The sequence below is a fragment of the Podarcis pityusensis genome, assembly GCF_964106645.2.
Source record: "Podarcis pityusensis genome assembly, chromosome: 8".
Classification (NCBI taxonomy): Eukaryota; Metazoa; Chordata; class Lepidosauria; order Squamata; family Lacertidae; genus Podarcis; species Podarcis pityusensis.
This window is the reverse complement of record NC_138033.1, coordinates 17,946,166-17,962,394: the sequence shown is the minus strand read 5'-3', so window position 1 is coordinate 17,962,394 and position 16,229 is coordinate 17,946,166. Positions and strand designations below refer to the sequence as shown.

General features: G+C 44.7%; 1 protein-coding gene across 4 annotated transcripts; it reads right to left on the bottom strand.

Annotated features, from left to right (window-relative positions):
* Nucleotides 1–1,284: 1,284 nt before the first annotated feature.
* On the bottom strand, nt 1,285–15,903 carry LOC308483643 (uncharacterized protein). Of its 4 annotated transcripts, none has more exons than XM_081017706.1 (10): nt 15,679–15,903; nt 12,835–12,892; nt 9,413–9,487; nt 7,214–7,285; nt 5,900–5,974; nt 5,719–5,766; nt 4,910–4,951; nt 3,249–3,323; nt 2,534–2,579; nt 1,285–1,626 (listed from the first exon to the last, which is right to left on the bottom strand). In XM_081017706.1, exons 1-10 carry the CDS (start codon nt 15,682–15,684, stop codon nt 1,602–1,604), a joined length of 522 nt encoding a protein of 173 aa, XP_080873832.1. In that variant the 5' UTR covers nt 15,685–15,903; the 3' UTR covers nt 1,285–1,601. The 4 variants fall into 4 exon arrangements, with proteins under 4 accessions (XP_080873832.1, XP_080873831.1, XP_080873830.1 ...); XM_081017705.1 differs by having other exon boundaries at nt 5,900–5,977; nt 15,679–15,902; XM_081017704.1 differs by having other exon boundaries at nt 7,214–7,288; nt 15,679–15,897.
* Nucleotides 15,904–16,229: the final 326 nt, after the last annotated feature.

The window sequence follows — 16,229 nt, the reverse complement described above, 5'->3', positions numbered from 1 at the left end:
GGGCGCTGGATGAAGATGGAGGAGACCAAGGTTCAAATCCCCACTCAGGTATGAAACCCCCTGGGTGATATTGGGCTAGTCACTGTCTCTCAGTCTCATCTGCTTTACATAGTTGTTGCGGGAATGATCTAGCTGCCACCTTGAGCTCTGGGGAGGATAGAAATGCAGTAATAATGGAAGCGAATAAATAATAAAAGTGATTAAGAAAACAAACATAAGCAACAGCGGCATATTTTATCATATGTGGTGGAACTGTGAAGTGATAAAGGAATTCTGGGAAATTATATATAAGGAACTGGGGGGGAAATGTTTAAAATAACTTTTGTTAAAAAGCCAGAAGCCTTTTTGTTAGGATTTATAGGTGCAGAGATACCGAAGGAACTAAAAAGACTGTTTATGTACACTACAACAACCACAAGGATGATACTTGCCCAGAGTTGGAAAGACGACAAGATACCTACTAGGGCAGACTGGCAGATGAAATTATTGGACTATGCAGAGATGGCAAGATTAACTGGGAAAATCAGAAATCAGGAGAATCAAAATTTCAACAAGGAATGGAACGAATTTATATTGCATTTGAAAGACCACTGTAAACACTTGAACTCTTTGGCAGGCTTTAAATAACTCTTGACAATGATACAGAGATTTTGGATATAATGGAGGATGGTAAATTAGATGGACTTATAATATACAGGGGTGGTTTTTTTAAAAAAAAATAGTTATTTAAAGAACCCACGGAGCGAAGGAGGGAAGTCTTAAGATTCAGAAGAATCATATGCAAATTTTAATACTTGTAATGATATTATTGTGTGAATCATATTGTAAAATCAAATAGAATCTATTTAAAATAAACAATATCTCTCTCTCTCTCTCCAAAGAACAAAAAACAAAAAAAGCAGCAGCAATGTAATGTTGGTCTTTACAAAGCCAGAAATTGTGTCCTCACAAGTAAATGGAGCCAGTTGCAACTCCATGAATATTTTGCTGACAGTTCATGGCACTGGGAGCAGCAATATCCCTCTGGCACGATGACTTCTCTTAGAACATGGCTGCATATAAGATGCCAGCGAAAGCATGAAATCAAATACAGCCAGCAAACGTAGAAAAAACAAGACACGCCAAAAATTTATTGCAAGTACAGAATTTGAGACTTCTTGGTGCAGATGGAGGACCATAGGGTTTTTCTTGGCCTGGAGTGTCGACAGCCAGGCCCTCCGATCCAGGCAGCATCTCCCCCTGGCCTCAGGACGCACAAGGGAAAGAACAAAGAATTCACAAAGGTTCTTGTTCTACAGCGAGGCTGGTTTAATGTAATGAAAACACAACTTTTGTTGCAGTTGTAACACGAGAAAAGGCAACGCTTCTTGTAGGCCAAGAAAAATGGACGGAGGTTGTGGGAGCAAGTGGAGGACAAACCAGGATGTGTCAGGCAGAGGATGGATGGATTTGGGATGGGGGAGCTAAGGGAGTGCTCCCCTATTGGGGGATAACAGGTTACATTACGATCTGTCAAAGCAGATCTGTCAATCAAAGCAGCCCCACCCACCCCGCCCTGCTCCTCCCAATCAGTGCAGTCCTCCAGAGGATAAGAGATGGCTTCAGGCTGGTGTAACGTCGTAGTTCCTGTAAAGAAAGGAAACAGGGATCAGGGCAAGGAATATGAGAATACACGTTAGGCTCCTCGGGGTGATCTATTTACTGAGTATTCATCCTGATTCTCTTGCACAAAGCATACGCAAAGGTTCAGGCACTTTCAAGCAGTCATTTCATTGAACATGCCTCCTGATTTGTTTACAGGGAGATGAGAAGGCATTGGCTATTTAACGAGCTTTTGTTCTGATCTGTGTGCAGCAATGTTAGGTAATGTTGCGCCCAGTGGTTATGGGTGTCCATTGGGACTGGGGGAGCAGAAAGCAGGGAGCCCAACATTTAGGTTGCCCCACAGCTAATGACAGGCGAAGCCAACTCATTCTAGAATCAATGGAGAACGAGGGCTTGCCTTTTCTGCAAAATCCACGCGCAATCTAGATCGATTGCGGATTTCTTTGCGCTACTAGAGAAACTGCTTTCATTCTGAAAATAAAAGCTTGTTGCAGACTGATTTTTCACTTCCTGTTCATTTAAAGAAACAGATGCAGATGGTTCCAGCAACAGGGAGGTGGGTGTCTCCCCCACCCCCAGACCAATGACACTGTTGGTGGACCAGAGTGAACAAGATGACAATCACCAGTTTCTTCTTTTTTCACCTGGGGTATGGGCAGGGAGAAAAGGCTTGGGTAACCTAATGAAGGGGAGAGTTTTCAAATGCATATCAAGTAGCCACAACCACCCTTGTAGATCTAGATAAATATAAGATTAGTGTGTAGGCAGCCCCAAAGTCCCAGTATGCATTTTGATCCCTCCCACAAATAGTGACACCTTAATTACAAATACGTAGGCTGCATTCATATTCCAGCATTTGGACTTTCACAAGATGGAATTAATTAGAGGTAAGGAAACAGGAATGGGTGGGCGGGAAGGTGTCGCTCACCTTGTCCGCTTCTTCCCTCTGCATCGAGATTTTCCATGTTTCCCACCTGGAAGTGGAGAGAAAACAAACCATTTTCTGAACTCTTCCTCCTAGAGTAAAGGCCCATTTTCTGAACCCAGCCCTTCAGCCTCCCCTCTGTAGCCCCCTCCTAAGAACTACCAGATCCTGCTGCCAGATACCAAAGGCATACTATTAGAACGGGGGCGGGCAGGGCTGGAGGAAGCACAGTGCCTCTAAGCAACTGTTGAGTGCAGGATTTGCTTTGAGTTTTGCAGATCCCAGTTATCAGTCGTGCACTTATTACTTAGGGCTTGTCCACACTTCGACTTCCCCCGCCACTCTCCCCTCGGGAAACCTGCTCTTTACTGCTGAATCGAAGCAAACGTCAGTCAGGTTTTCCATGGATTGATATTTGCTCCAATTCAGTGGTAAAGAGCAGGTTTTCCCAGGGAGGGTAGCAGGGCGAACAGAAAACCACTTGGACCCGTGTCAAGAAAGAATGGGACATGCGGAAAACTGCATGGTATTGTGCTTTCTAGGCTTGGGACAAGCAAAGTGTGGATGAGCCCTTAATAAGGTCTCAGATGAGGAGAGGAGAGGGGCGATTATGTGAATATCCAGGCACAATTATACCTCTACTTCTCCACTCTTTTGCCACCCACATTTAGGGAGAGAACTCAAAGCAGCACCACTCATCCCAGTTGCTCATACTTACAGGTGAGAATGAGAATGCCAAGGATGAAGAGGATGGCAGCAGCTATCAAGCCCCCTTTGCGCAGGGAATAGTAATCTGCAAGAGTATGGAGAAAATCAGACATTTAATGCAAGCCTGAAGTACACACTAAAGCTGTGTACAAATTAGCAGCTCAAAATACAGCAAGGTTGTTCTTTTTCTCAATTAGGATCAAAGCTGGTGGGGGGCAGGAAGGAACCAAAATATAGTACAACAGCAGTGCTCCCCCCCCCCCGAAAAAGAAGTGCTGAAACTCACCAAGGAATCCTCCCTAGTTCTACTGAGTTCCTGTGAGTTCCCCCTGAAAAAGCCATGTGCAACAGTGTACACACTCCTGTTTAATCTGCAGCCAGCACCTTTCCGATTCTTTTGGGAAATGGTGTACACACAATGTTAGCCAAAGTAGCAGTGGGAGTGCACTGGGTGTAAACAGGAATGGGTACATCGCCATTCCTTCACTCTGTTTCCAGAGTTCAGAGATGAATGTTGTTCCTTTAAGTAGCCAAAACTGCACTAGCCACAAACAAGAGGATCAAGGAGGTTTGGGAGAACCCCCAAGGTTTCCATAAATACAAAAAGAACGTAGGGGTGAGCAAACCCTAAACAGACCAGTGAAAACTGAGCATGCTCAGTGACCATGGAATGTTGGCTACAGCTGTGTGCAAACTATTCTTCTAAGGAAATTTCAAAGCACATTCTTTCCCTCAAAGAATTCTGGGCACCATAATTCACCTCTCACAGAGTTGCAGTTCCCAGCAACCCTTGACAAACTGGTACCCATAATTATCTGAGGTGCAGAAATGTACTTGAATGTGTTGCAAAGGTGTACTATGTACACAACCAGATAATGGAATTTAAGAGAGCTCAAAGGAGAGAGGCACCTCTTCCTATAGTGTACACCCCTATTTCTTTTGTCCCACTGTCTCTTCTGTTCAGATGAGTTGTGCAAGTTTTCCAAAGGTGAGAAAGTCTGCATTACCTCTTAATGGATGACAATAGTGGGATGAGTAAACATCTCAGGAGAAACCAACTTTCATTGAAAGCCCCTTTAAAGTATCTGAAAAAGTATCTGTTGTTATAAGTTTGAGGGGGAGGAAGTAGGCTGTCTGCGAGATCCTTCTAACCCCTGGATTCAGCAAGGGTTAAAATATAAGCCAGGCTGGCTTCCTGTGCTGGGGTGATCACCTGCGTGATGGGCCATTAAGAGAACAAAGGAGGGGGCTCTTTGCGAGAAGACAAATGGGTGATATCAGAGATAGTTAGTTAGTTAGAAAGTTAGATAGTTAGATGGTTAGAAAGACAAAGCCTGAGTCTGGAGTTGAGTTTGCAGTGATGTAACCTCCCTCCAGTTTGTTGCTTTCAGAGGGAAATGTTTCATTTCTGTTTAAATCGAAGGCTGTGGCCATAGGAGAAACAAGACCCTTCTGGGCTGTTAATGCTGTGAAACTTTCCAGTGTAGGCTCAGGTTGTATACATGTGTAAGCAAACCATATATGATAAAGACACCACAGTTTCTGCTGTGCATCATTCCCAAAAGGAAACACAAGTCCTGGATTAGCACCTGGAACCCCTAGAATCCCCACCACTCGGAGATGGGGATGGCATGCAACACAATGGTCTGTTTCCAGCTTGTTGAGACTCACCATAATGGAAAACATTCTCTTGGTAATCTACCTTCCAAACATCTGTTAAAAAAGAAGGAATGTGAGATAGTTGAGAAATATGCCCAGCTTGCCACTATGAGGAAGAAGAGGTCATGTCTGATCCTCCTGCTACAGCAGAGGTGGGGAAACTCAGACCTACAGGCTTGTTGTGCCCCTCCAAGCCCCTCAATCTGGCCCTCTCCTAGGCCACACCCCACCTCTGTACCCTGCATGAGTATTTTTGTCTGCTTCAGATGTGTCCTTGAAATGTGATAATGCCTCTTGCTTGCCTGGTGGAAGGATGGAGACAAGTGTTTGCAGTGCATGAGGAAATCTCTAGCTTTTGTGTGGCTGGGCTATAGCCTTCTGTACGGAAGTGAGAGTCACACCTGTGACTGCCCACTTTTGCTTCTGGCCCCACCCACTTTTAACTCCAGCCCTGCCCACCGCTGGCCTGCAATTCCTTGAAGGCATTGGTTTCGTCTTGACAAAATCCCTGATATTTGCAGAAGTTTGTGTACTTAAAAGTTATATTCCTGTAATATGGGGATTGACGGCAGGAGAGCAGAATGAGGGGACTGCTCAAGCAGCAAATACTGCCAAAGGGCACCTTCCTGAACCACTGGCCAGAGCCTTTGGTTGGGGGACAGAACTGTGTGTGCCGCATAGCCTGTCCTGCACCCTTATAATTATCCTGCTGCCCTCACTTAAAGGACACTATTCTGTTGTTGGTGTTGAATTAAGGTTCATCTTCCAGTCCCTCAACTTCTGTACACAGAACATGGATTTGTCTTTTGCCTTCTACATACCTGCTCTCCTCCTCTGGTCTACAGATGGCTGTTGAGCTTGGATAACTTCTGGAAAAGAAAACGCAGAAGGAGACAGGTGAGCTGGTTCCATTCTTTTGGATGTGGCAAAGCAAACTCTTTCTGATTGTTCCCTCTCTCTGCCCACCTCCCCTCATGGGTGGTCCATGGTTCTTATGCTCACCTGCAGCACTGGTGAAGCTCACACTGCTAGGGGTGATGCCGTTAGTTGTCTCCACTTCAGCTACAGATGTCTCTTCTACTGCATATTAAGAAAAGAGTGTTACACTGGAGCTAGGATGAAATCCCCTTGTAGATAATTTCAGTCTCCTGGCCCTACAACTTTCCTTGCCAGTTCTGATGTTGCTAGCTTCCTCATGAGACCAGTCTGGCAATGGCTCGCTGGGGGTGGGTCAAGAAGAAGCAAAAGGCTGATAATGGCCTGGTTTGTTTGATAATGGTGAGCCATTGGCAAAACATAAGACCCTTTGCTTTTTGCGGTAAATGGTCACCCTACCCCAAAAGCTATTGGGCAGAATGTCTTATGCATTTTTCAATGAGCTTGAGAAACAGAGGTTGCCAGGGGCAGGGTGGGAATGTTGTTTGAACTGTTGGGAGAATTCTGCCCCATCCCTGGAGAATTGTCAAGTTGGAAGGGACCCGAAGGGCCAACCAGCTCAATCCCTTGCAATGCAGGAATCTCTTTGCCCAACGTGCTCGAACCCATGTCCCTGAGATTAAGAGTCACGTGCTCTACTGACTGAAATGTCCCCCCTCTGCTCACGACAAGGGTGGAGAATTTGGGTAGGCCATTTTCACTATCACGTCATGATTTACAACTCTCACACAGGATGTGGGAATGGTGAGCCTGAACCCACCCTGACCAGTTGTTGGACTACAACTCCCATGATCCCCAAACACAGGCCATGCTGGCTGGGGCTGGTGAGAGTTGAAGTCTTGCAACATCTGTAGGAGGGCCACAAGTCCTCCACCCCGGTTGCAACACACAAGCATAAATGTTGTCTAAGGATTTTCCCTTCCTGGAATGCTTCCAGGCAAGTGGTTTATTGAGCATTCATCCTGATTTTGCTACCGGGAGATTAGATGGTGTTGGCTATTTAGTGAACATTTATTCTGATTTGTTTGCAGGGAGGTTTTGTGAGCACCACAGCACAACTAATAAATTGGAATGGTGTGTGGATGGTCCAGTATAAATCTGCCACTATTGCACTATTTTTTTGCAACAGTGATATGCTGCAGAACACAACCACAAAAAGGAAAAACCCGCTCCAGTCTGAAGGAGCCGTGTGTGTGTGTGTGTGTGTGTGTGTGTGTGTGTGTATGCAGTCATCCTTCATGCCAATAGGGGGGAATTAAACATCCTTTTACATTTGACAATATTTGCAGGTAGAAGTTCTGGTCTTGTCTTATATATCTTGCACAAATATCCATGGAATTATGGAAGGATTCCATCCCAAGGATGTTCTCAGCCACATACCCCTTAGTGATGCATTCTCCCGTTGCTGGAAATTCAGAGGGCTTGCCGTCATACTTTCAGCCTCTCGCTCCTCTGCTATAGAAGACCAGGATATAGAGAAGAAATGTTGGGTTAGAAAGATCTGCAAGTCCTCTCCCTCGAGTGCTATACTGCTACTACCGATTGCAGCTGGCCAGATGTCAACATGGAGGGCAGAACTCCTGTGTCTTTATAAAAACTGATTGAAGCTGGTGGTTTGTACACACATCCCATTTATGCCTCTAGCCAAAAAAGTTCTGCAGACTTTCATAGTGTTTCATGAACCTTCCAAAAACCGCCAGGCCCATGGCGACAATGGGATGGGCGAATATGGCATTTTTCAGGTTCTCCTGGTGTCTTCTTTTCCAAATCTTAAGTTCAGTTCTCCCACATTTCCACAATATCTTGCAATTTGTTTTCTACATGAATCCCAGGCTTCGGCTATGGGAGAAGCAATATCTTCTTGGGGTGTTAATGCCATGAGCCCCTCCATCATAGGCTCAGGTTGTCGATATGTGTAAATAAACCATGTCTTCTAAAGACTGTCCCTCATTTTAAGGAAACCAGTTGGGGTTGCGTGCAACAATATGTACGTTGTTATAAATTAGGTATGTTTTGCAAGTTGCGAGTCCACAGTAAGAATCAACAAGCAGCCGTAACAAAGTTGACAAGCAACTGAAACAAAAATGTACCAAGGTATTTTCCCCTTGAAGTGCAAATCAGTTATGCAACTAAGACTTGTAACATTCCAAATTTCACTTTCTTTACATGTAAACAAAACCCACAAAGCTTTAGGAGGATGGGGAAACATTGTAAATTGCATTTGGTATATATGCAAGGTAATGAAATGATAGAAGCAAGTATAAGTAATAAAATTAACTCTAGCCACAGATAATCAGAAAAATCCAAATATTCAATCATTTCAATACTTTGTAAAGCCATGGTATGTATTTGAGAACAGAAAGTTTTTCTTACTGTGCTCAGTAAAGGAGGTCAAGTTTCTTATTACTTGCCATCTCCCCACCCCTCCTGCCTTCGGCTCCAATATAAATGTTATGTACTGAGTTGAATAGGATCCAGAATGCAGCAGTCTGATTGGTCTGCAGGAGCCACCCAATCCAACTCTAGGTGGAAGTGAATCCACAACCTGATTGGCCTACAGGAGATTCCCAGAATTAGCCAATCACGTGGGGCCCATTGTGTAAATAATGTATATAAAGCAGACAGTTCAGGGAAACATCCCCATTCCTCACTACTATGGAGCTGAATAAAGAGCATGAACTCCACGCTCGACTCTGAGTATATTTCAGTAAAGTATTAGCTTAACCCTTGAAACGAACACCTACACTTCCTCCTTATCTATTTATCTATTCTTTTATATGATGGGACTGTAATGGCTGGTAATAAATGTAATAGAAGAAGAAGAAGATCATGGTCCTCCTCAGAAGACTATTTAGTTAAGAGTCTAAAATTACAACACTGCACCATTGTTGGTTGCATTTATTTATTTTTTTAATAAAATGAAAAGCAGCTTTAGGAGAGGGGAATTTAGAATGGAGAAGGATCATCGGGAGGGAGCCTTTAACCCTTGCCCTGCCTGCTATTTTTCTCTGGTCAAAGTCACACATACTACATTAGCTTTATTTCCCTCCAAGGGGCAGGGGGTTCAAAACTGATACTGCTGACCTTTAACTAATTAAGAACATAAGAGCTTTTGAAGGGGCAGGCAGATGTTGGCAGCAAAGTGATTTGGTGTTTGTTTGGTTTTTTTGGCTGCATTATGAATGCATCACCATGCCTTTTGGGAAGGTCCAGGTATGGCTAGTCATTTGCAGAACTGTAAAACTTACCTGTCCTATCCTATCAAACCTATCCATTCTGAAGGAAATCAGCCCTGAGTGCTCACTGGAAGGACAGATCCTGAAGGTGAGGCTCCAGTACTTTGGCCACCTCATGAGAAGAGAAGACTCCCTGGAAAAGACCCTGATGTTGGGAAAGACTGAGGGCACAAGGAGAAGGGGACGACAGAGGATGAGATGGTTGGACCGTGTTCTCAAAGCTACCAACATGAGTCTGACCAAACTGCGGGAGGCAGTGGAAGACAGGAGTGCCTGGCGTGCTCTGGTCCATGGGGTCACAAAGAGTCTGACATGACTAAATGACTAAACAAACAAAACTTACCTGTGGAAGGCAAAAAGGACTCAGTTGTGGTTCTATCGCCATCTGCCTCCTGCCCCACAAGTGGGGATGAGGCACCTGAAACCAAAGCCACAAGCTTACATAAATATCCTTCTGAGCATGCAGAGACAGCCTGATGATGTGTCAGCATAGCTAGGGAATCTGGGGCCCCTCCAGATGTTGTTCAATTCCAACTCCCATCATCCACAGTCAGCATGGCTAAAGGTCAGGGATGATGGGAGTTGGAGTCCAACCAACTGGCTGACATCAGTTTAAGCAAAATCTTAAGTCTTAAGGGCTAAGGGCTGCGTTCAACAAAACAAAGACTGGTTTTCAGACTTAAAGTTGTTGATGACTGACCAAAAGGGAAATGCACCAATTTTTGTTTGAAAGTGCATGCTTCTCAGCAAAATCCAAACCCAAGATCCATTTCATTTGCTGGAATGAAAGCAAGAATGCAGTGGGTTGAAGTCCTTTCCGTGCACGAACAGCAAAATCTTTCTTTTGTACATGTTTATTCCAGGCTTTCTGCAAGAAGCTTACAGAAGTGTCGTCGTCCCGTGTCCCCCCCCCCCCCGCACTCCATTTTATCCTTGCAACAGCCCTGTGAGGTAGACTAAGTGACTGGCCCAATATCATCCAACAGGCTTCTATGCTGAGATTTTTGTACATGATACTTGGCTGGAGAACTGCATTGCAAAATCAAGAGAAATGTGAATTTTGAAAGATGGCTGTGTTTTGGTTCCCATATTGTTTCAGAAAATATGAATCAGTTAAGTTTGCCTTTAATTGCAAACTGAATCCAGCTTCTCCCTGCTCCTTGGGCAGAAGCCATCTACGGTCTGCATCCTCCAGGTGTTTTTCAGCAATGTTTTCAAGTCAGCCCATGCAATTGAACATGGCAAGGCATTACTACATCTCTCTGCTTTCCTCACCGCAAACACTTTGCAACGATAATAAATAAAGGCACTTGATTGGTTTCAAAATAGCATAAAGTAACATAAAGTAACAGCTACAAGATAAAACTTAAGAACTAAAACAGGGGTATCCAACATTTTTGGACTACAATCCCCATCGGCCAACATGGCCAGTGGTGGGCACTGATGGGAGATGTAATCCCAAACTTCAGCCGGGCACCATATTGGTGTGGGAATGTTGAGGAAAGCTAGGAGAGGATATATTGTTTAAATATTATCTCTCCTCGCTCATGCTTATGAGTAGCAGAGCACATTCCCTTGCACATTTCTGGAAGCTAGCTGATGGATTTGTGAGAATCATTTGAGTTAAGCAATCCAGTCTGGCTTGTCCAGTCTGGATTGTTCCTGGTCAGTTTCCCCTTATGTTTCCCTCTGAAAATAATAATACAACAGTCTTCATTAAAAGTAACAGTAAAGTTTGCTTACATTCAGTTCACAGTATTGTCCTGAAGGCAGGTTTTATCTTGTAGTTACATTTACAGTTGTAGAGAAAAGAAGTCTGAGCTAGGCCTCAGACTTTCCACCTTGTGGCTTACATCCTCTGAAAGGATGAGCCACTTGCTTCTGGCTAAGAGCCAGCGGATGATGGTAAAAAAAGCAGCAAAAGAGCAAAATGGCCAAAAGAGGAAGATGGCTGCATGACTAGCCCTTTTATAGGGTCTGCTAGGGTCACACCCGTGGGACGCGGATGGCGCTGTGGGTTAAACCACAGAGCCTAGGACTTTCCGATCAGAAGGTCGGTGGTTCGAATCCCCGTGACGGGGTGAGCTCCCATTGCTCAGTCCCAGCTCCTGCCAACCTAGCAGTTCGAAAGCACGTCAAAGTGCAAGTAGATAAATAGCTACCGCTCCGGCGGGAAGGTAAATGGCATTTCCGTGTGCTGCTCTGGTTCACCAGAAGCGGCTTAGTCATGCTGGCCACATGACCCAGAAGCTGTACGCCGGCTCCCTCGGCCAATAAAGCGAGATGAGCGCCGCAACCCCAGAGTTGGCCACGACTGCACCTAATGGGCAAGGGTCCCTTTACCTTTATAGGGTCACACCCATCTACCTGGTCACAAAGGTGTGACAGGAAGTCCTCCTGTCTGGAGCAACATTCTCCTGCGTGTCCACTCTGGGCAAACAGGAACTGTTGTATTTGACTGCTTCAGTGATGTTACACCCCACAATTGGCATTCCCTGAACTTTAATTATTTGTTCTCCCACGTCATTTATTTAATAATAATAATAAATAATTTTTTATATATATACCCTGCCCTTCCCAGTTCAGAAAACCGGGCTCAGGGCAACTAACAACAAATTTAAAACACTTAATTGATGCAACAAAAAACAGCATTAAATATAGTATAAAACGCGAATAACAATAAATTCAGAATTCAAAAATCAATTTAGGGGAAAAATCCATCCAATAAACATTAGATGATCACCAGGGCTAGCTGGCTAAATGAGTCCTATTTGGGCCAGCGAGGAGACCAGGGGAGAATTAGCTGTGGGATCCAGAGCGGGTAATCTTCATTAAAGGGGGGGGGGATTAGCTTTTGTTCTCCTTCACCCTGGATTACAGAACTCGAAAACCGCCAGGAGCACCGTCTGAGGAGGTCCTTCCAGAAGGATCAGTGCCTACTTCAAGGCCAAAACCTAGCTTGGAGCACCTTTATTGACACATTCAGATAATGGAAGCTAAGCTTAGAGGAAGTCACCGCTCTTGGCAGTTCCCTTAAGCAGCTTGTTGCAATTTGCAGCGACTGAAAGCGCCCAAGCAGCTGGAGGGTCTGTTGCTCTGCCTCCGCAGCACATGCAGGAAGGGATGACTGGGCTGAGAAACAGTCGCCATGGCATTTCTGGATTCTCAGAAATGCCGGCATATGTTTTGCCTTATTTGAGGATAATTATTTTTAATTGGCAGGGGAAAATATTTCACAACAGTATTTCTTCGCTACGTTTGCCCAAATGTCCCAGTCATTTGTCTCCAAAAGATAGTGGTGGCACTAATGCTGAAATCTGCTGGCTGATGGGCAGAGTGGGAAAGGATGGCTTCCATATTCTAGGAGGCCACTTGTGTCTCCAGACCAGGGGTAGGCAACGGGGTGCTCTGTAGGTGCTGTTGGACCTCAGCTCCCATAAGCCCCAACCAATGTAGGCAATGGGCAGAAATGATGGATTTGCTAAACCATAACTCCAGATGACTTGTGCACTTCTGCTAGGGCAGCCTTCCCTAATCTGATGCCCTCCATATAATGTTGTACTACAGCTCCCTTCTTCTCTGGCCATACTAGTTGGGGATGGTGGGAACTGTAGTTCAAAACACCTAGAGGACACTAGGTGCTAAGGTGGAAAGGCTGCAGCTCATAGAGAACTTTGGGGGTGTGAACTCACAACTGGTTAATGTCATGGAGGCAGGAGTTTGAATGCACACCTGGACTAACACACTGAAGAGGGAGAATCTTACCTTGAGCATCTACAGGACCACTGAGGCTCACACAGACAAGCAGCAGCAAGACAAAGAGCTGGAAAAGACAGACACAAATTCAGCCATCATGACCCTAGTTCAGATTGTGCACCATAGCGCCAACACTTAATGCTCTGAGCAGCAACTGCTTCTCCACTGTGTGAACCAAAACAGGACAAAGTCACAGCTGGAACTGATGCACAGATCCCTCAGCCAACAAAACGCTGAATCAATTACCCTTACAGAGGCCAAGGAAACCATACCAGTGTTTGAGAGGCATGTGTCTGGGCATGTGCGCTCATTGCTCTTGTGGTGAGGCTTGATTGATGGACTGTAGAAGATTCAATGCTACTACTACTACTGCTGCTACTACTACTACTACTACTACTATGCATTTAGCATTCCAATGAACCAGGATCTAATTCTATAAAAAGCACACAGCCTTCTCTAGATCTATTGCCATTTATTTTCATTATTTTCACAGTTGGCCATAGCTTCTTTAAGCCATAGAATCAGACTCAGGGTTCTGTCGTTTCCCCAGCTTAAAATCAACTCCCACGTTATTTTTCATACAACAGAGATAAATATAGCAACCAACCAGGGGAAAAAATGATACAAACCTGAGCGTTGCAGTGGCTTAACAGGCAATTTATGCTGTGTACTCTCTATACCTATTAAATGCCTTTGGAAGATGTACTTTCCTTCAAAGAGTTCTAGGCACTGTAGTTTACTGTAGTCACAGAGCTGCAACTCCCAGTACCCCTTAGCAAACTACAGTGGCCAGAAATCGTTGAGGGAAAGAAGGTGCTTCAAACAGGCTTTAAAGAGAGAGTGTGTACACATTCATAATTTCACATTAGAATTGTCCCCACTAACTTTCAGGCAGCAAGTTAGAACCGTTTCATTTCAGGAGGTTTTTGCACTATGAGTGTTGTTCTTATGCTTACTCCTCCAACGTTTCTAAACTACGTTTTGAAGTTTGTAGATCTTACGTTTTTATTCTGTATAACCTGCTTTGAGACCCAGATGAAGTGAAAAGCAGAGTATATGTTTCTTTAAACAAATAAATGCCATCTTGTGTGTGTTTAAAACTGATTTATTGTTATTTCTTTCCTCTGCTAATTTATACAGCACTTCATATTTCAAAGATACAGTGGTACCTCGGGTTACATATGCTTCAGGTTATATACGCTTCAGGTTACAGACTCCGCTAACCCAGAAATAGTGCTTCAGGTTAAGAACTTTGCTTCAGGATAAGAACAGAAATCGTGCTCTGGTGGCGCGGCGGCAGCAGGAGGCCCCATTAGCTAAAGTGGTGCTTCAGGTTAAGAACAGTTTCAGGTTAAGAACGGACCTCCAGAATGAATTAAATACATAACCCAAGGTACCACTGTAATCGCTAAGCGGTTCACAAACGCCCACAAATATAAAAGTCCATTACAAAAGATAGTTTTTTTTAAAAAATTAAAAACCTCACATTGTAGACCAGCAATGATAACAATTAGATACATCAATATAAACGTTAGCAACTTTAGCAATATAAACTTTAACATATGGGCCCATGATAACGGCAATTTAGATCTCTCAGTAAAACAGCCACAGAGTATAGGGGAAATGTATTCTCCTGTAACAGCATAAACAAATTCAATTATCTCTCCCTCCTGCCCAGTTTTTAAGATTTCACTGCAGCAGCACAAAATACAAGTGAAATGTCCTGAGCCACGGCACACGTCCATTATTTTGAAAATAATTGATAAAAAGGCCTCAGGGAATAAAACAACAATACAAACACCACACCCAGAGAGAGAGAAAGAACCCTTCATGTTGTCCGCCACTGTTTTAGATTCAGAAGCTCTGCTGAGGTTTTGAGGCCTCTCAACATCCCGTCTGTGGAGCTGGAAATATACAGGCATTTCCCCTCGGTGGAAGGCAGTTTTTTCACTCCAACTGCCAAAGACCTTGTGGCTTGTGCTCACACTGCTCCAAAGGATGAGAGAGCCATGATGCAGCCGTCTGAGGAGGCAGCTCTGAGCTGTCAGCCCGCCAACGTCCTACAGAGGAGCCTATTTGGAGTTCACCAAAAACCTAGTTGGAGGGGGGGGCTCTCACTCCATCTGCGTCCCAAGCCTGGCTTGGGCTGTTTGTTTTTGAAGCCTCTCCTCCTGGATCCTTTCCAATCCACTCTAGTCCCAACATCAGCAAAACAGACAACCTTCCCCATGCTTTGGCTTTGTCTCGGGGAAGCCTTATTTTTGTTGTTGTTGTTGTTTGTTTCTCTCCCGCAGTCACGCACGCACACATGCCAAAACTCCAAAAGTCTGATGCTTTCCGGCCGGTCTCAGACTTCTGCTTCTGAGAACCACGGCTTTGAAAGCCGGACATCCCTGGCCACACAGGCAGGCAGCTTGCTAACTATATAAGGCAAAGTCCGTACAGCAAAGAAGTTTTTTTTCCCCCCCTAAAAAATAAACCCTTCCTGAGATGCAAACAAGGATGGAGTGAAAAAGGCAAACTGGTGAAAACTAGGAAAATGTGTCTGCTTGCCTGTCTGGATTCTGGACTATATATCCCAAGCCTTTCACTGTCCGCTGAGACCATCTCCCTTCCTCCCAACTCTGTTTTTTTGTTTTTTTTTTGCCATGTGGCTTTCATTTCCCCTGAGCCAGAGGGTCTGGTTCTTCTGGCAACTCCAACACCCCAAAGGGTTAATCCCTGGTAGGAATTTTTTTCTGGCCGGCAAATTGTTCCAGAGACAGGATGCAGGGGGGAGAGAAGGTTCTTATGACAAAAAAAGGGAGAGCTGGGTGGTCTATGCTGGAGAGTTGGAGGGGGGGAATCACTCACCTTCATGGCGGATGCTAAAGTCTACCAGGCGTTCCGTTTGCCGGGCATCTGCAAGCGAGCGAAAGGCCCCAATAGTCATTTCCTCCTCTTGCCACTTCCTGGCCCTGTGTGAGTCACAGGCACGTGTTCCTACATTTCTGAGTGTGTGGGTATATATACGTCGAGTCCATCGCCATGTGTGTGTGTGTTTCAAACTTTGATGGCGCACTCCCTTAGAAGTAACAGGCTCCTCTGTAAAATGACGACACGGTAACCGAACCCAGAGCAGCAAATGAGGAACGAAAGAAACCACAACCCAGACTTTTATTTTTATTTTTTTGTTCTGCACGGCTAGGAGAGCGGTGAGACAAAGGCCATGGCTCCTTCACGGACATTAATTCACATAATTTGCCCAGAATATTGTGCCAACTTGGAGGGGCAGAACATTTCAAAAAGGAACTTGAGAACACTGAGAACAGTTAGCCTGGCAGAGAAATTCTTAGGTTCTCTTTTTTTAAATGGGCGTTGGACACTCGTGGCAGGAAAAGTATAGAAAAGGTAACAAAAGTCCC